At 30.3% G+C, this 20,010-nt stretch overlaps 1 protein-coding gene across 1 annotated transcript in view; it reads right to left on the bottom strand.

Annotated features, from left to right (window-relative positions):
• LOC126842732 (G-protein coupled receptor dmsr-1) overlaps nt 1-20,010 on the bottom strand; it is a 44,744-nt gene that overhangs the window by 5,237 nt on the left and 19,497 nt on the right. The window contains exon 2 of the mRNA XM_050579851.1: nt 4,572-4,983. Within this exon, the coding sequence (XP_050435808.1) occupies nt 4,572-4,960 (389 nt within the window). The 5' untranslated portion in view covers nt 4,961-4,983. The remainder of the gene's footprint in view (nt 1-4,571; nt 4,984-20,010) is intronic.

The following is a 20,010-nucleotide window of genomic DNA, read 5'->3' on the forward strand; positions in this document are numbered from 1 at the left end:
AAGATTAAGAAACGAAAAAGATATATTATGAACGACTATCGGATTGCTCTATTACTAAAACCATTAAATCAATACTCGGCCACCCTTATTGTTGTCTGAATAACGTAGGTATTGTGGATAAAAATAGCTCCGTTCAAGGGTTATATTGGATTTCACAGTTGGAGTGATACTTTTAACGGAATTAAAAGGATTTAATTTATTGTTCTATTTGCCGGTAATGTGAGAAGAAAGTGTAACCCTTAAATAAACAACCGAGCTTGTATAGGACGTTTGGGGCTCGAGCAGTGAGGACACTGCGGTAATCCTGAGTGTATTCCATTCAGACAGTTCTCTCCTCCCACTAGTGTATCCGATTTTTTATTATTATTATTTTTTTTTTTTATCGGCTAATAAATTGTTTGCTGTTACGAGCAAAATCGTCCGTTGAGACCGTTTTATATTTAATTATTCGTTCGTTTATATGGCTTTATGTTAATTTCATTTGAATGTACACGGGTAGTTTCGTTTTGGTGTTTTCGATGCGATGATAACTATTTAAGGAGCGGAGGGGGGGGGGCAAATGTATAAATAAAGTAATCCATGTTGTTTGGCGTTCGGCTGCGAGTTTTGACCGACATGTTCTTTTATGATATACAATATACATAGTAATAATTTAATGTATTGTCTTATATATATTATCTACAAACTATAGTACTATAACTTTGGACGTGACCTATATTTGGGTGCTGCGTTCTTGTCAAAAGTTGACATCGGCGGTTATCTGTTTTGTTTGTTAAGAGATATTATAAACCATTTTCCGGCCGGGTTGATGGCAAACGGGAAATCACGTACCGCACGACGGTGGTACGGTGATTTCATGTATTGATACCGAGAAAAGAGCTTCATAGGACCAAACTGACTACTTGTTGTTGAACTTATTAATCTACGGATAAAACAAAATACCAACGGCTGGTTTTCCGGCTCATCAAACCGGCGACGGATAAAGAAATTCAACTTATACCCACATATTATATGCGTCCATTTCCGTTGTTCGATAACCCTACACACGCGTTCGACCATTTTATGTGATCTATATGCAGATAAATCGCATTAAATTGCACACTGGCCGTACCGAGAAGAACTTTTTTGTACGACACAAAATAGCTGTGATTAAGAAAAAAAAGCGCGCTGGAAGAAATTAAATCATTTTTTTTTTTTTACAAAAACCGTCATTCTAGCCGTATAAAAATCTTAAAACGTGTATATGTGTTTCTATGATTTAAAACAATTTTCTTAAAAAGTCAAAATTGAATGGAAAATATAAAAAATTAAAATTATTCGAAAATTTTGGAATTAATATATTTTTGTTTGTTTAGTTATGTTTAAAAAAAATTGATTGCACGCAAAAACATGTCAGACCCTAATTTTTACCATAAGTATAAGTCAAAAATTGTTTTATACGTCCATGATTTTTACATTTTTTATCTAGGACTATGGGAAATGATGTTAGACTGTTCGAATACTCAAAAAAATTGATCTCATATTGCATTTCTTCTGTACAAATTTAAACAACAGTGTTATTTGTAACTTTTTTTTTTATTCTCTCTCTGTGGATTTAGGAAAATATGAATAATTTCTAGTGTTGGATTGGTTTATACAAATTTTAGTAATTAATAATTATGATAAAGTTAATAATATTGTTTATATATTTAATAATATTTGACAAAATTTAAAATCGATGTACATAGGAATTGAAATCAAACGTATGAACGGAATTGGAAAAATATGTAATTAGATAATTATTCGAATAATAATAGATTATTTAGACAGTTAGTTAGATACAATTGTATTCGAACAGTGTACAACTCTGCTTATGAAACAAACAATACTAGCTATAAGATATTATTAAAAATTAAAATCCAATAACTCATTTATACTAACATATTTCAACGTTCATTATGATTTATGACTTAAAGTTCTATCGTTGTATTGATTAAACCGACGTTTTCCCCGATGTATATGTACACACCTAATGAATTGATTTCGACTTTTAGTTAACTTACTTCTAAGTACCCGGGTTAGCGTCGAAATTATTTTGGGAATTTCTCACAAATCAAATTATAAATTTATTAAAAATGGACCGTGTCATTATATAACTATTTAGTTTCATTAATCACCCACACTTGATTTAAAATTGGTTGTAAAAGACAGATTGTTAGTATAATGTGTATTTCAGTGGAAATAGATTTAATATAGAATTCAGTACAAGTAAAACTGTTTAACTTGATGATTCATAAAATAATATATATATTTTTCTGACATTTTTGCCAAATAAAAACTTGTTTAATTTTTTAGACAGTAAATCCATATTGGATTTGTGTGATTAATTATTATTTTTATCATATTTTTGTACTGTTTTGACAGCAAACATTTGGACTAACCCTACTTACAAATGAGCCCACTATAATTTGTCGGGTGTGATGTAATATTTGATCCGCCTCTTAATTGAAAAATCCCTCTCTTTTTCTCCTAGAACGGGAAAATTAAAGGTTTTGGTGGGAATTGGTTGGAATAATTTTTAAAATTTGTTGGACGTATTCCAACGTATTCTAGTTATCGTCTAATTAAACAATTGTATAAAATATGAAAAGAAGTAAACTTTGTTTTCAGCTGAAAACTATGAATGTAAATAAGCGTTTTAAATTAAAATCGCCAGAAGAGATTTTATTATTTTACATATGCTATTACTGTCTAGCTCTAAAGTCCATCGGTCAACACTATATTATGATTCCGCGCCAATGTGCTGATTTTTTTTTTATTTCCTAAATAAATAATAATATCTAATGTACGAGTATAAGAAAAGTGATGAAAACCTCACGTGCAATGTGAAGCTATAATAAATAACATAGAATTTAACAATGACATATGTAGTTTAGTGAAAACAGTAGGTCTACATAAAACAAATGTTTTAGTAGAGTGATAGATTTAATCGGCAGAATTATTTTCCACGGGTAAATACAAATTATGAAGTAACCCACAACAATATCTAGCTTGTATTTTATATTTCCAAAACTGCTTAGTAGCTAATAAAGCCAAAAAACTTAGAACTGTTGTTCGAATATGTTATATTGTTGGCTATATTATCGTCAAACGATTAAATCACCAGAATATTAATTTTAAAAGTATATCAGCTGAATTTTTAAACTATTGACTCGATGACTTTTTTTCAATGTCATTTAAAACTTGTTGCACGAAACAAATGTAAATGGACCAAATTATTTGAATCGAACGTTTACTCGATTATGACGATTATTTAATGATTACAATGTTTACTAATTTTATTTGTAAAGTGTAATTTGTATGTTTTAATTTATCATAATCCGTTGCGTATTATGGCGATTATAAATTCAATGGACGCGTACCGTTTGCTAATCGTTTTTGTTAGTTAAATAAAAATAAAATTAATCATAAATATGGTCATAATCGATAATAACTGTTTTAATTACTTCGGGATTTTTACAATTAGTTTCACGACTAAAGTATTAATGTATTCAAACAGTTAATTTATTACCACTGTGTTTTCGTTGAGACAGGCATACCAACTATGTAATGTGGCTTATTTGCGGCGAAAATGTCATCTACGCTAATTTGTATGAACAGGAATAGCCAATTAACATTTATATTTTAAACTAAACGATGCAATAAAAATGTACAATGTGATTATTTTTTTGGCGTGAAACGTTTCTGTATAATATTTACTTTGAGTTTTCCTAAACGAAGGGTTCGGTAGATTTTTATTGCTTACTTTATTCCTTGGCGTTTTTAACGAGTTAAATATTTTATATTTTTATCTCTCTTAAAATGTTTTACATAGTTTCGCGACAAGGCAACTTTGCTGTATATTAAGTAAAGAGAGGATTTTTTGATGGCGACAACACGACTAATGGCAATGAAGGTACCCGATTTTATTTTGCAGTGTAGGTGTATAGTTTTTTAAGGCGACGGAAAAAGTTCTCTGTAATATTTTAGCGTCACTGCTAAATAAAATGTTTACAGTGAGATATAATTGATTAAAATTTGATATTTTATAACAGACTGCTACTAAATAGTGATTATAATAAAATATTTGTCCAAACTATAAGTCCTTATAACAATTCTAAATATAGATATATGTAAATATATAATCTGTGTCTTAATTCTTATCAGTGTTCTTTTTCTTATCGTAATCCCTATTCCAAAGTTAATTCTAGTCATTATCCTAATTCTGATTCTTATACCAATATTTTTCTTCTTCAATTTCATAAATTATCCTGAAGTGTTTTATCACTGTAATAACGAATAAACCCTGCATTTTCGAGGTAGGGAAAAACAATTTTAAAAGTCTATTTTTTAGCACCTCTCGTGGAGTTGGGTGTGCCACATAGCACATCCGAATACCCTGTATGTATTAGATTCCGTGAGTTTTTGTTATCAGCAATTAGATAAAACAAGACTTGATTTACGGAAATTCGAATATTATGTTAATTAGATATTTATTTTATTTTAATCAAAACACACGACGAGACGGTTAACGATACTTTACAAAACTTTACCTCCAAACAGCCAGCGTGACAGTAAGCCATATTGATATTGTGTGGAACGCTTGAGAGAAATCAGAGTGCAGCAGAACGAACAGTGACCAGTTGTAGGAGAAGCGGTCGGCCCGCGGATAGTCGGCCGGCCGGAGATACATGTGATAGGCAAATGGCATGTATTCGACCATGACCAGGAGATCGGCGACCGCCAGTCCGGTAAGTATGGCGTTGGTCGGCGACACCATTTCCTTTCTGGTCAGCACGGCTATGTTCAGTATGTTTGCCACCGAGCCAAACGCGCACACCAACAGGCTGGCGTAACCGTGGTAGTGCACGTACGCATCCCTGACGATGACCAATGAATCGCCGCAATAAGGGGTACTGTTACCGTGTTCCATGTTGTTCATCCGCCACCGTCACCGAACAGCCACTATAATATACAACAGGACAAAACACAAAAAATAAATTATAGCATTCTCACATAATTTTTTGTATAGAAATAATTCGGGATGCAACGAAAACGGTACAAAGTTGCACAAAAACAACTTCGGAGTGGCGCTGAAAATCGTGGAATAGATGTTTTGTAAGATATTCTTTAATTTCTATTTTAAAATATATTAACGGACAGATTGCAGACACCTTTTTTAACATGGCACATGTTAAGGACATTCTGAGGATCTATCAGGAGATATACGACGATCCCCTAAATACTTATGGTTAATAAAGTGCTTTAAATGCAGAGCGCTGAAAAAGTCTTATCGTTTCTATACATAGGAATTGCCAATATTGCTAAAATAGTTTTCAATAAAAAATAATTGCCAACTCTCGAATAGTCGTGTAACATTTTTTCTTCACTTAATTTTTTTATTTTTATTCTAGCACATGGTTTTATTCATCCCAAGAGTGTGTATTAATATGTAAAAACGACTGATACTCCTTTTTTTACATTTAGAGTACAAAATAAAAATGCAATAAAACTAAACTCTACGGGGGAGCAAACGCCGTTTTATGTTAACCCGTGCTTATATAACAGTTAAGTACCGCGCTGTGGATATGACATAATATAGGCAACCGCCTTTTTTACATTATTTGTTAGAAATACTTATACAACATCCCCAAAGTTAATTTACATAAGTTGCGTTTACCATTTGGACCACAAAACTGAAAAGAAAAATAATATAAAACACAAGGCCATAGCAGTAGTGACAAAGTGGGTAATATCGAGATGGTCCCGAAACTCTTGTAATAATAATTATATGTTATTGGCCATTGACTACAAATCATCTATTTACCTAAAGAATACCACAAACAAATTTTGAACATTTAATTATTATTTAACGTAACGTTATATCGTTATTGAGTTAAGAGGTTTGGTATGGGAAAGAAAAAAAGAGGGCTAGGAGCCTCTACACCTGTACAATACACTTTTTATCGTTTTCCGGTAAGGTTAGGTTGGTTGTGAAGATGTATATCGAAACATATTTTATACTCATATGTGGATATAATATGCGATAGTGGGAGATTTGTTTTATTTTAAATTACCTTCGGTGAACGAAATCTGATCTATACGCCATAATATGTTGTATATTTTGTATTTTGTGTATCAGCACAGCGGTTAAAAATTAAATTGGGTCCATGCATTACAAAAATTAAAAAAATGTTTTGCCTCAGCTTTGCATCGAAGCAAAAAAATGGTGAAACTGAATTGGACCAGGCATTTTATTTGGACCCGAAAAATAAATAAAAATATGTGTAATATGAATATTTCATTTTTCATAAACTGTAGCTCATGAATTTTTCCTGTTTAATACGATTTTCGGACGTATCCTCGTTGTTATAAAACACTGAATATGAATCATATTTTTTTAGTAATATCATTTTCCGTCTCGTGCGCTGTTACTTATTATATATCGGTTTTCGGATGAATGCCAAAATGACACACTCGTCTCGAGTTGGTGTGTTGTTATTTTTCGAGTGGTTGTACCTACGGAATAAATGTATACTCGTGTATTTGATTTAAGCATATTACATATTATATTGTGTGCGCACAATTCAAACGGTGGAAAATAATTTCACGTTGTATTGGAATCCGGTCGGCGAGGCGATATAACTCTTCTTTTTACACTTTTTTTTTTTTTTTGTAGACCCTTTTTCTCGAGTCCTTCCAGCTCCGTCTTCCGGAACCTTTGTGCAACCAACAATCTTGATGTCCGATCACGCGTGAAAGGACTGGTATATAACAGTAACAATATATCAACTTCTCCACGTGTGAAATGGACATAAATCGCTGCTATTTATTTAATGATATATTATTGTTTTTGCGAACGACGTTACTTTTTAATTTAGTATACTTCACATCGATCATCACTTCTAAAGATTACTTTAAAAAAAAAAAAATCGAAACGTTTGTTTTACCCGTAGACTTTTTAATTAAAACTTCAGGTTTAAAACCAGATATCAAAAAGTTTTAACAATTTATGTATAAGTACTACGACCGTTAATTCTTGCTCGAACTACACGTATATGAAAAAGAATGCAGTATTCACTTTTCGATAATATAATACCTACAAACTATATTATTTCCTAAACAAAAAAACTAAAAAATGTATCCGTTAAAAAATATGAAAAATACAATTACATAATTTAGAAACTTAAAAGAAAGACATTGTAAAATAAATGAAAATTAAAAGACGTTTTTAAATGGTTTTTCTTGTTGAACTCGAAATAAACATAATTTGTGTAATAAAAATTAAAATATTTTCATTCTAGTTTTCATACTTATATTGGTTGTCAGTTCTGATTTCATAACAAACATTTTATTTCGCGGTTTTTTATATTATTAAAATAAGAGAAGCTTAACCACAATAATACTATGATTTTTTTCACAATGTGATCATGTGAACTAATAGACTTTGTAATGGAGATTTATCATTACAATAAAAAAACCATAATTTTCGATATGAAGCTGAGTAGGTATTGCTTTTTATTATCTTATTTATGTTCAAAAGTAGCTGGCCGGAACGGTAATATTTTAAAACTTAAGCAGTACGCAATAAAATATTCGGAAAGTATAATAAAACAACAGCTGTAGGTAATAAAATATTAGTTTTATTACACCAAACGTATAGTTGATAACTAACCGTTATAAAGTCACAGATTTGATAAAATAATAGTAATAACCAATAATATCTTATTGATTGAATTAATAGATATACTATATGACAGATAATTTGATATTATGGCCGACCATCGTCTAATTTTAATTAAAGAAAATCGTTGTTTTTATTAAATTCTCTGGAAAACTACCACCCTTGAAGTACTATACTGTTGTGCGTTAAAAAATGTATTGTTTAATTTCAGATTGATGGTATTTTTATTAGTAAGACGAAACGATAAAAATTTAAATAAAATCAAGGCAATAAATTAATAGTAGTACTAATCGTTATGAAAAAGGAAACATAAAAAAAAATAATAGCAGAGACTGGAGAAACAATATCGTTGGTAATAAACATTAATGAATGAGTAAAAATTTCAGTTGAATAAATCATTTTAATGATAATTATATGATTTTATAAGTACGTTTTCATCTTTATTGCAAAGGAGTCTTTTTTATCAATTGCTACATTTATAATACTGCATATACATTTTAATTATTAAATTGTATGCTGAATAAAAACCTAATCAACGAAACAAATAGACAAATTGTTTTTTTAAACGTGTAAAATAAAGATAAAACATATCTATTAGATAATATTACCTATATTATATTATTTAGTCGCTAAGTAATAAACGTCTTATTAGGACTTTGATAATTTGTAATAATATTATTAAAAATAAAACATGTTTAATAATAGGAAGTATTTTATGTTACTTTACGATACCTAACTAGCTCATGCTTTTTTAATGTTTATATTGTTAGATACATTATTCATACACAATTTATTAAGGAAACATGGATTACACTAAAGAGTGGTAAACAATATAGTAATTGTCTAATGTAAGAAATCGAGCACACGGTAAAATTAAAGAACAATTTATTGGTAAAACATAATATTTTTTCTTTTAGTATAATAGTGATGTGAATCCCGTAAAATACAATTTAATATAATTCAACCGCAATTTAATTATTACTTTTTATTTTATTAAACATCAGAACATCGATAGCGCAACGACACATTTCTCAAATGATTAAAATTGTTGTTTAGTTTTTTTCTTGATACCGTTCAGATTCGTGATAAGATATAGACGAGATATAGGCTATATGGCAATATTTAGCAAAAATTAATTTAAATAACTTTCGGTGAAATCAATTATTATTTTTAGATAAATTTGTGTTATCTTTAGGGTGTAGTTTTGTTGATTATACAAAATAATTTGTTTAAATAATCATATTATACTTTTTTCTGTATATATGAGCAAAAGTGTGGAAACCAATAGCAAAACATGTTGTAAAAGAAGTAGGTACTCACAATATGGATAAAACATACTTTTTATTTGAAGACGATTTATACTTTTGATTTTGCCCATTCATATAAGCGTTCTAAGAATTTACAGAAAACCTACGTTAAAACGTGACTTACAAACAAATAAATGAATAAAGAATTCGAAAGTTTATACTTTTTTTGTATATATTTATATAATATATATATATATAGGGTTTGATTAAAACTTCTGCCAATTAGTTAATTGTCTAAGAAATAACTTTGAAAAGTTGGTATTGCTGTTTGAAAGTCAGAACTTTATTTTTTTTATGAATTTTACTTGAACAGTTACGCGGGTAGTCAACTGAACCAAGTCTGGGGTTTATTCTTTAAAATAAACGTTCGAAGATTTTTATATTTTAGTGGTAAAAGAAAAAAGTCCAATCTATTTAGTTTCAAGAATAGATACTACCACATAATATACGTATTAGTTATGAAATAAAATACCATTAAAACGTTTTAGATTTAATGGGAAACTAAGAAGGTATTGTTTTTATTAATCGCCCACAATATCTCCTAAACCGCAGAACTGATTTATGTATGTAACAAGCTATTAAAAATCCTACCTGAATGATATTTTATTAGACCAAATAAATTTGTTCATAAAAAGTTCACACCTTTGAGCGATTCGAAGCGATAAACTATCTGTGTTTGTTTTTAATTGTTAAACAATTATTTTCATTTTGTAAATCAATTTATACTCTTTTGATTTTCACTACCTTTTTCAATTATAAAATTAGATGAATAAAATATTATTTAATAATTTATTATTCGAGTTCCTAATTATGAGCTGTGACACAATATAATGTGTTATTTATTAATTATCAACATAATTTATTTATTTTTATAAATATTTTCTTTTATTTATTATTTGTTCAAAATGTATAAATAATAATAATAGATACAACTATTATATTACTTAGGATCAAAAAAATAACGTTGAAGGAAATATTCATATAAGTATTTAAGATTTTTAAATACAAAAAACAAATATTTGTTATTTATTATTTATGAAACATATTTTGTATACGGAATGTATTTTTATCATTAATTACCGGGTAAGATAACATTTACAGAAAGCACCTACGAAAATAGTTACATATTATCTTTAAATGAGTTTTCCGACGGAGAAAATATATATCTCTGTGCCGTTATAATATTGTTTACAAAGAGAACTTTATGAATTACAACATGTTAAATCATTTGTATTGTTCCGGAAATTTGCTCGAAATTAATATTTTGCGCGTGCAATCAACCACTTACAATTAAGTATCCGGCAAAGTGTTTTGGAGCCTAAGACAATATATTATTATTATTATAATTACTATTATTGTATTATAGTTTCAAGAATACCATTACTATTCATGTCTGTTGGCAACTTTTGCAGCAGTAATGTAAACCCGAAGAACATTTTAACAACCAATCCAAAACAGTTACTTCGAACATTTCGGTAATAGCGCACTCTATAAAGTCGGGTGAGACATTTAGGCCGAACTGTTAAACTTTATACTATTGTTATTATTATTATTATTTTAGACTAAGACCGGCTAAACTGAATTAAACACTTTGATGAGACAATACAATGGGGTCCCTTTACAATTCACTTTGTAAGTACTCAAAAATAAAAGTTTTGCCTTTTTAAACAAATAAATAGTCGTGACGCGACGGTGCAATTTAATCGTTGGAACTTTTCGCGTTACTTGTAAACAAACACGGATTTAATAGGTATTGTTGTCACTTATTAACCGTTTAATTCTTAAATATATATAATTTTTGCGTATTATCATTACATTTTATACGTTTCTGTCACATACCGATATTATTTGTTTAACATGTACAGCTTCTTCGATTTTGCTGTTCAACCAACTCAGTGTTAATGTGTATGCAGTGGTACAATATGTACGTTTCTGCGAGTTGCGTTATTGCTGAACTTGACAAAAAACCACTCAAAGTCAGACAAGGAATTTGCGCCGGGATAAAACATAATAGTTATAACCGGAAGAACGGGTTACTGTGAAAAAAGGGTTGGTGTTATGTCGTTTCTGACAATGGTGTTTATGTTTTCTAAGTAATTTCTTTGTCTGCGTACCTGTAAGTGTTGTAAGAGCGTTTCAACAGATGGTCGTTCTATTTGGCACGCGAAAAGGCTTACTACGGCTGTTTGCCATCTTGAGAGATAGCCGTGATACATGCACCCGTGATCATTGGCCGGATCCGTTTTTGACTGACGTTGAGAGAAAAGAATAATGGGACACGGCTGAGTTAGAGCAGATTACACGAAATGGCGACGCCGTTTCTACAATAAAAATCTCACGCGAAGACGTGAGCGCGTTCCAAGTTTTAAAGCAGAAAAGCGAAGAGGGCAAACTGCATTTTCGTCATGTGTTAATCTTCAACCGAATTATATACTATGGCGAGGCGTGTGAACATTGGAAATGGCTGTTTACTCCAAGTTAAATGTAGCCAACAACTTCCGAAATAGCTACGACAATACTGTCAGAAATTATGATCGTTTCTTTCGGATAATGTTGTATTCATTTATAATAAAGATATTGGCCATGAATTATTACAGAAAATTAAACGATATAAATAAATTATTGATAGTTATCAGATTAACGTTACCATTTCACTATTGAAATAAAAGCTCCGAAAATATAAACTTAACCCTAAGGCCTACACTGTATGCAATTTTCAGAACATTTTAATCTAAACACGCACTGAATTTGTGTATCAAAATGAATTATTTCATTTATATAAATTTAATATAAAAGAATATTAGCCTACACAATTTTCTAAAAAGTTGATAAATTGCATATATACACTATAGTATGCATTGTAGGGTTAAATATTTTTATATTTATAAATATTATTTAATACATAAACTTTCTTTAATAGCGTTAAAATGAAAAATAAAAATAAATTTCTCTTGTCCACAATTGTTTTGGTTTTCCATTGAAGTTACTCGAAACATTAGCGCTGTTTTATTCTAGTTTTTATTTTTTTGTCTTCATATCACTGGGGATATAATATATTTTTTTAACTGTTTTGCAGTTTAATGCTATATACTGTGTTGTTTAGTATCTATTTATAAATAAATGGCCACGGGCGTAGCATTAATTCTACTTTAGGCCCCGGGTCAGATTTTTTCCTTAATTTATTACTGTGCCTTCCACATTGGTTTCACCCATTGTTGAAGAACAGTTTAGGGTAACAACCGTTTTTATCCATTTTGCACCCACCTCATTTATCTTATTTTTTTCTTGTGTAAAATGTCCAGATGACATTAGGTATATTGTAGAGCAATTTTCACGTAGAATGTATTTTGTATTTACTTTATCGATATTTTCTTCATTTTCGCAGAAAATAGCAGAAGGGGACAAAAGATTTCCAACGACATGTCACAATTACATTTAAGTAATGAGTTCGCGCATAAATAGTAGAATGAAAAAAAAATGTATAGAAAATTAACTTAACCCTGTCATCAGCGGCCTTTTGACTGACATTTCACTAGTTTTTCGACAACATTAAATTGATGAAGAGTGCTTTGTCTTTATAAATGGAAAGGAATACCGAATAGGTATTCCGAGTGAAATGGGATATTTCTTATACATACATATATTATAACTTATAACATATATACATAATTAATTATACTATACAATTTACATTTAAACTCGTCTGATAGTAAAAAGAGATAATTTAATGTTCGTTTGATAAGAAAGAAACGATAACTAAATTTATAGCGTTTATGAGTTATATTTTACAGAAACATAATATTATAAATTTAAAGAAATAATTTATTGCCAACGAGTTCTATTGATGTTTAACCATACAGATGTACTCAATCGATTTATGGTAGTATTGTTATAAATTTTACTTTAACCACTTATTTAATGTCATACACATCTTCAACAAATATTGTCAAGATTATTGATTGAATGAAAATTTACATAGACGTTAAAACTTTAGGACTAAGGCTGTAAATTGCTTACCGTTGTTTTGGCATTTTTTTGACAAACTGATCAAAGACTATTTGTAAAACGGCGAAAACTATACCTACTCATTTGGATTTTCAATAGTTATAAATAATATGACAACTTAAATGTATTGCTTTCTTAACTTGAAATGATTTGTTATGACAATTTCTGGAGTTTTTGTACTCTAACTTTAAAGATTGTTATACTAATCAGTTACCTATGATGAAAAGGATGAATTTTTTACAAAACTAGTATTGTTTCAATGTAGTATTGTATTATATTATCATCGATCTTCTTATCACAGCACAACATACCACTTGCGGTAAATGCACGTTCGTATGCTAAAAACTACTCGGTAGTCCGGAAACGTGCATTGCTCGTGTCATTTTTTTGGTGTAATGTTGTAGCTGAACAACTACGCTGTAAGAGATGGAAAAAAGAAAATACGAATGTATGAATTTCTCTTTACTATGTCAGAAAATTATTATTATTATTAATTATTTATTCAATGATCATTTGAATATGCTAAAAATAAAAATGTATTCTCACAGGACATCATAATACTATGAAATAGTATATTATAATATTGAAACGTGTTGGACGACTTTACATTATTATGTTCATACGGCTTTTAAACTGATAGTTTTACCGATCTCAACAGCCAACTAGATGAGAAGAGCTAATAAAATATGTAAATAGATATACTGATTACACATATATTAGTAATAAATAATAATACATATTATTAGAGCTTTGGTAAAATTTTCGCTATTTTTATTTGTGTCCGAAAAGGAAAAAAATATATTAAGCGCTGTTTTTTTTTTTTTGTTATACTGCGGTCAGAAAAATAACCGACTACGATAAAAATCCGAAAATAACAAAAGTAAAACAAATGTATATATAAAACCACCGGAGAACTAATTGTACAAAACATACATAATGTGCAAGCATGAACCCGAAGATTAAAGTAATTTGCGTGCTACAGATAACAAACAGAGACATCCACTAAACGACCATAACGTACTACGCTAATGAATGTATTTCTTGTGTATGAATTCATTACGGCATTCCTGCTTTACCGCTCATGCATGAAGAAACCAAAATTCCCAACAAAAAGGTCTTCACTTCAGTTGATGTCGGGTTTGAGGCTTAAACGATATAACGATACAAACAAGCAAAACAAAACTAAACTAAACTAAATACTCATAAACTACTATAAGAAGCTTACTCGCGATTTTCGTACGGCCTTAACATTGAAACATATTATCAGATTAACAACGGATAGTAATAGGTACCCACCCATACTTGCCGGGGATCTAGCATAATATGGGTCACCCGAAACTATAGCCCCATTAAATTATTTAAAAAAAACAACAAAATTACAAAAAAAAAATGTTTTTTTTAAACAATAAATCTATGTAACAATAATAGTCAAACAAATATAGCGCAACAATAACTATCAAGTTGCGAATAATAAGCGAAAATATTTCATAAAAATATGTACATATTATAATTGGTTTTTTTTCGATTAAATTACACCTTCCGAAGCTTTCCAAAGTCACATTCATGTTTTGCTAAAATATTGTACTATAAAATGAGTAATTAACTTAAAGTGCTATTTCTTGGTTGCGCCACGCCGACTGTGACAAATGTGTATGGCTCAAACTACCCCGCGAGACACTGAAACACTGAAATTAATGGATACAAGAAAGTCATAATATGTTGTGTAGGTACGGCTTAAGTATATTCATACACGAGCACCGTAGATTCATTCAACTTTGCGCTGTATATATTCTAATTTCAATTTATAATGTACAACATCGGTTTTCATTTTTTTTATATAAAACGCATCGATGAAAAGTTTAAAACTCTTTAGAGAACAACAGCGCCAGTCGCGGGTCGTTAACATCACTCACATGATGCGTTGCCCTTCGCAAATCGCTTGTCAGTGTATTATTCGAATTCGAAATTATTTAATATTATTATAGTATATAAGTACCACAATATCATTCATGGCGTTCACTCGTTATCGTCTAATGTCGATTTAAGTATGTCTCACAATTTTACAGACTTGAAATAATCGTCAAACATTAGAACACACACACACACATTTGTTTCGAAATCGAAAGATCATATTATTGTTAGGTGTTTGTTTTTGTTATTGTCCTAACAGATCTGACCTATGGTCAGATCGTTGAAAGTTTGCAAACACACAACATAGGATGTCGGCTTAGGTATATTTTGGGAATACCAAGAACCATCGCCATGATATATTAACATATATATTACCTATATGACATGCGCTGTCAACGATGTACAAAAAAAAAAAATACCCCAAAACGTCCGAATATGTAAGTGAGCACCCTCGTCTAACTCCCTCTCCTCCCTCTCCTCTAAAACTCAATAAATAAAAACGTGATACTTTATGGCAGTGTCATTTTCCAAAAGGACACGCGAAAGCGCCTCTCGAGCGTTTCCAAAATATTATAATGCTCGTATAAATATATCTTTTATATGGTAAGCGACTCTTTTCCTTACAACCCGATTGAAGGTTTCACGTACAAAACGTGTAGTTAAATGGATTAATGTAAAACTTTAACCCTGATATTAACGAAGTCATTAAATTGTCGAGACTGATAACCGATAAAAAGAATACCTATGGAAAAATAAGTTTGATAGCGATGGCCAAGTGCCTAGAACCTACAATTAATACCTTTATCCGATCCTGATTTCCGTTTTGATTTCGGATTAATTTTTTTTTTTTTTTAGTAACCGACAATTAAAAGATATATGAACTTTATAACACAGATATTATAATATTGATTGTTCGACGGTGATCATTCACGGTCCGTCACTTCCAAAGCTAATGTTTATACACTGAACCCCGAACTTTTGTTTCACGAAAACACATATAGGTACTATATAATAATTCAATTTAATTGCTGTGGCATCGCATAAACGTTGATTGTGTGAAATGGCCAGTGACAAAAGGTAAAAGCCGACGGATATGCGGTCAAAAGCCAATCTGGTGGCGACGAAAAAATATATTAATGAAGCGCGTTGTCGCTTTTCATTGGCATAAACCGTAATCGCGCACGTATAACCGGCACGGCCACGACTTCATCGGAATCAATCAAAATTCCATCACGGCCAATAAAAATCAATTTCCCGAGTGTGGGCTAGTTTAAGCTGCAGCGGTTAGGTCGAACGCTGACAAATTGATTTCTCATGTAAATAATATGCCGGAGGACCGAAAGAGTAAGGACAACGACTGCGGGATGGCGGAGAAGGAGAACCGATACGGATATAAGAATATTAAGAGCGGTCGCGCGGAATTGCCGTTGTTGAATTTTCCGTTTTTTATTTTATCATTGCAAATGGCTTTTCCATCGAAGGCCTATGCGAAATTACACAAAATTCAAATCCGCAATGTGCTCCGGTTAGGTTAGCCGCGAGGTGTACCTATGTATAGTTCTGCCGTCCAATCTAATACCAACGTTCTGGGACGTGACTCGTTTTTCCAAACGTCCCGCTGACCGTATTAGCACATTTTAGTACGAAATGGTAAAAATTCTACACGCCAGACTTTTAGTCACTGCACGCGCGTTGCTATGATTAGGCAACGGAAATCATGAGATTTCAATTTGACGTCACAAACGCACTATTACAGTTGCAGGTGCATATATATTCAACTAAAAATTACAAAAGTTTGTCGAACTGGCGTTTTTCGCGGTCTCCGACAATTTTAATTCCCACTCCACAAGTATAATGCCCGATTTGATCAAAACTATTATTTATTTCGGAGGGTACTTAAACAATTGTACATAACATAAAATGTTGACTAAAAACCTATTAAAGACCAAAATAACTGTTTTTTTTTTGTGTGTTAGGTTAGGTTTTATTTTTTATCCTACTGATTTTTTGAAAAAAATTTGCGTTTAAGATAAAATGTACTTGGCACCGGTACGATATTGTGTTAAAAAAGAATACTTAAACCCCTATTTATTTCAGAGGCTTATTAGAGTATTATAGCACGTGTAATATTATATTTATGTTTATGTAAATTGCGCCAGGTCCCGCGAGAGATAATGTCGACTATTTTAAAGAAAAAAAGTTCGAAAAATGTATGTAAAACTAACACGGGACATCCACGATGAACAAGAACGAGGGTGATAATATATAGGATTTTCGTCGAGAGCAGTTTGGAAAAGATAATAGGTATGATTGCAAGAGTCAAAATAAGAATAGCACGTGAAAAAGTCTTAATATTATGTAGTTTAGTAAATGATAACAAATATTACTGTAGTTATTTTTTTAATTCCTATTAAGATAACGACGGAACTTATATGACATTTGAAATGTATTAATAATAAAAGTAGATTAAAATTATCAGTATACATGGAAAAATTTTGTAATGACTTGATTGAATTATAATAAATGAGACGAGCACAATAATTAATATGGTTGAAGTCGCATTAGACTTTTTTAACGTTAAGTGTATAAAATGAGTTTTTTTTAGAAAAAAATAAGCTAAAATGACATTTTACTCACTTACATCTTACATCTACATAATAGCTAGTACATTTAGAACATGGTATTTACTTAAGGTTGATGTTTTGAAAACGACCGTAACCCCCGTTGCCAGGGACTGCGATACGTCAAGCGTAAATAGGCGTTGCATGAAAATAACCATCTACAAGTTGTATGAGAGTTTTTCATCTCATCTCAAAATCTTCTCACAATAATTCTCAACTCGCAAGTTACATTAGACTTTAAAGCAAAAATACATATTATGACATTTTGATACGACTACTTAGACTTCTAAACAAATTAGTGCCTTACAATGACTTACAAGGAAAACAAATAATTAACTAAGCGAATTAAACGCTTGGCCGTTTGGAACGGATTTAAATGCAAAACGCAGATTTTGTTTATTCATTTTTTCACTTGTGGTGCTGTAATGTTTTTGGAACATAATTCAAGTTTAAATTTCAAGTCTTAAATAAAGTCTTTAAATAAAAATACATTTCCAAATACACTAATTGTTGTTTACGGAATGAATGCTCGTCTATTTAGAAAAAAATGAATCTACAAAGTTGTATAAGATTGTTTTAAGGTTAATTACTTTGTAGTCTGTGGGTAGTGTATACTACCGAATCGAAATAAAATGTTTCACAAAAAAAGCGAAAGAGTACAATACTACCTAAACCATTATTGACGCCGTGTTAACATTTTGTCAGATTGGTTTTATTTTTAAACGAGTTTGCATATTTTATTAATAATAGTCCTTGGTCACGTTTCACGTGGGCGAAGTGTACTTATATCTGAACGACTTTTACATTGGATTTTTCAGTTGTTTTTAGTTTAATCATGGAAATTTAAAAATGAATAATAATGTAGCTTTTAAAAATGAACTTAAATAAAGCTTTCCACATTTATATATACCTATTTATTAATATTTATAAAATGTTACCTGTTTAGCTCTTAAAAAATCAACTTAACTTTTAAATCGATGCAAATTTTACAAATTAACTTGTAATCCTGTTTAGTAAGTCACTTAATATGTTTACCATTCTTGTTATGTTCGTTTTTTTTTTCTACAAAACGATTATATATTACATTATATGGCGGCCAGAATCTTTCTTTGGAAATAATTTTTGGACGACGCGTATGTGTGTAAAGACTTGATTGAATGGGACTTATAGTGGTAGTCGCATCAAAACATTAAGAATAAGTAACGTAAAAAAAAAGTCATCATGAGCTCCGAGAACAAATCAACAATGGTTTTAGTATTACAATAGACACCACATATTTTAGTAGGTATTATAAAAAAATAGCGGTACTTATAAAAGTATGAAATTATAATAACAACAAAAGTAAAAAAAAACAGTAATAGAAGCACATCATTTTAGCTTCCAAGCGAAACTGAGAAAGTATTGTTTTTTTACACTTAGGAAAATATTTTTTTCTCTCAAACAAAATGCTTTTCATTATCTTTCACCAACGATGGATTACTGTTTGTTTAACAAATATTTTAAAATACGAGCAGAATATTTTAAGCCAAAATGTATTGTTTCGCCTTTATAAATTTCAAATAATCTATTCGATTCTATAAATAAACCATGAAAAAACATACTCAGACTTCTATAACTTTTTTTAAATACATCATTTTTTTTATAATGGGCCGTTACTTCAAACCTTTTATAAAAACATTTTGTATTGCGTATTAGAGTTTTGAAAGGTCGGAAATGCCAAAACTCACCCTTTTTTAATTGTTTTTTATTCTCGTTTATAACAGCCTTAAAATGTTTAATAAATGTTTACTCGGCCTTTATTATCGACTATGATAATAATTATTATAAAAAAAGTTTCTGTCGAGATTTCTAAGGGCAAAATACAATCAATTTTACACTGTACATTCATCTCTGAAAATTCAATTTCTTTAAAAAAAAAACAAATGAGTACGTTTTGATAACAGTTACTGGTTATTTGGAGGTATATACATCTAATGGATTTTTTTTTTTAATAAAATAAACATTGTTAAAGTAATATTGATTGGAATATAATCTATGTATTGCCTATGGAAATTCAATTTTAGTTAGCTTTCTCTAATCCCACACAACTAAAATTAATATCCGTAATCCTGGTTTAAGTGTTACAACACACCTATATGGTTAGGTACGTTAATATTTTTGAATGCACAACATCTGAATATGAAGCTCATCATTTATATGTAATGTAGTTGACGTTCGGAGCTCAACAAATATCACTTATTTTGATGTTATTATAACATAATAAGTACATATCGAACATTTGTTTTGGATCTATCGTTTTAACAAGTTGTATTATACGACTACAATCAAACGCCCAAACGAGATATCTATTCTAGTTTAAAATTGTCGCAATATTTGTATGTATGATCTCCAATTTCTCTCTAAATCTCTTCTATTTGCCAAGAATAAATCCATTTTAAAATGTTCAGAAACTTATTTGCCGAAT

This window comes from Adelges cooleyi, unplaced genomic scaffold (assembly GCF_023614345.1).
Source record: "Adelges cooleyi isolate 19-005CV unplaced genomic scaffold, UGA_ACOO_1.1 ACOO_flye_CR_arks_rails_tigmint_CR_PRNA_574, whole genome shotgun sequence".
Taxonomy (NCBI): Eukaryota; Metazoa; Arthropoda; class Insecta; order Hemiptera; family Adelgidae; genus Adelges; species Adelges cooleyi.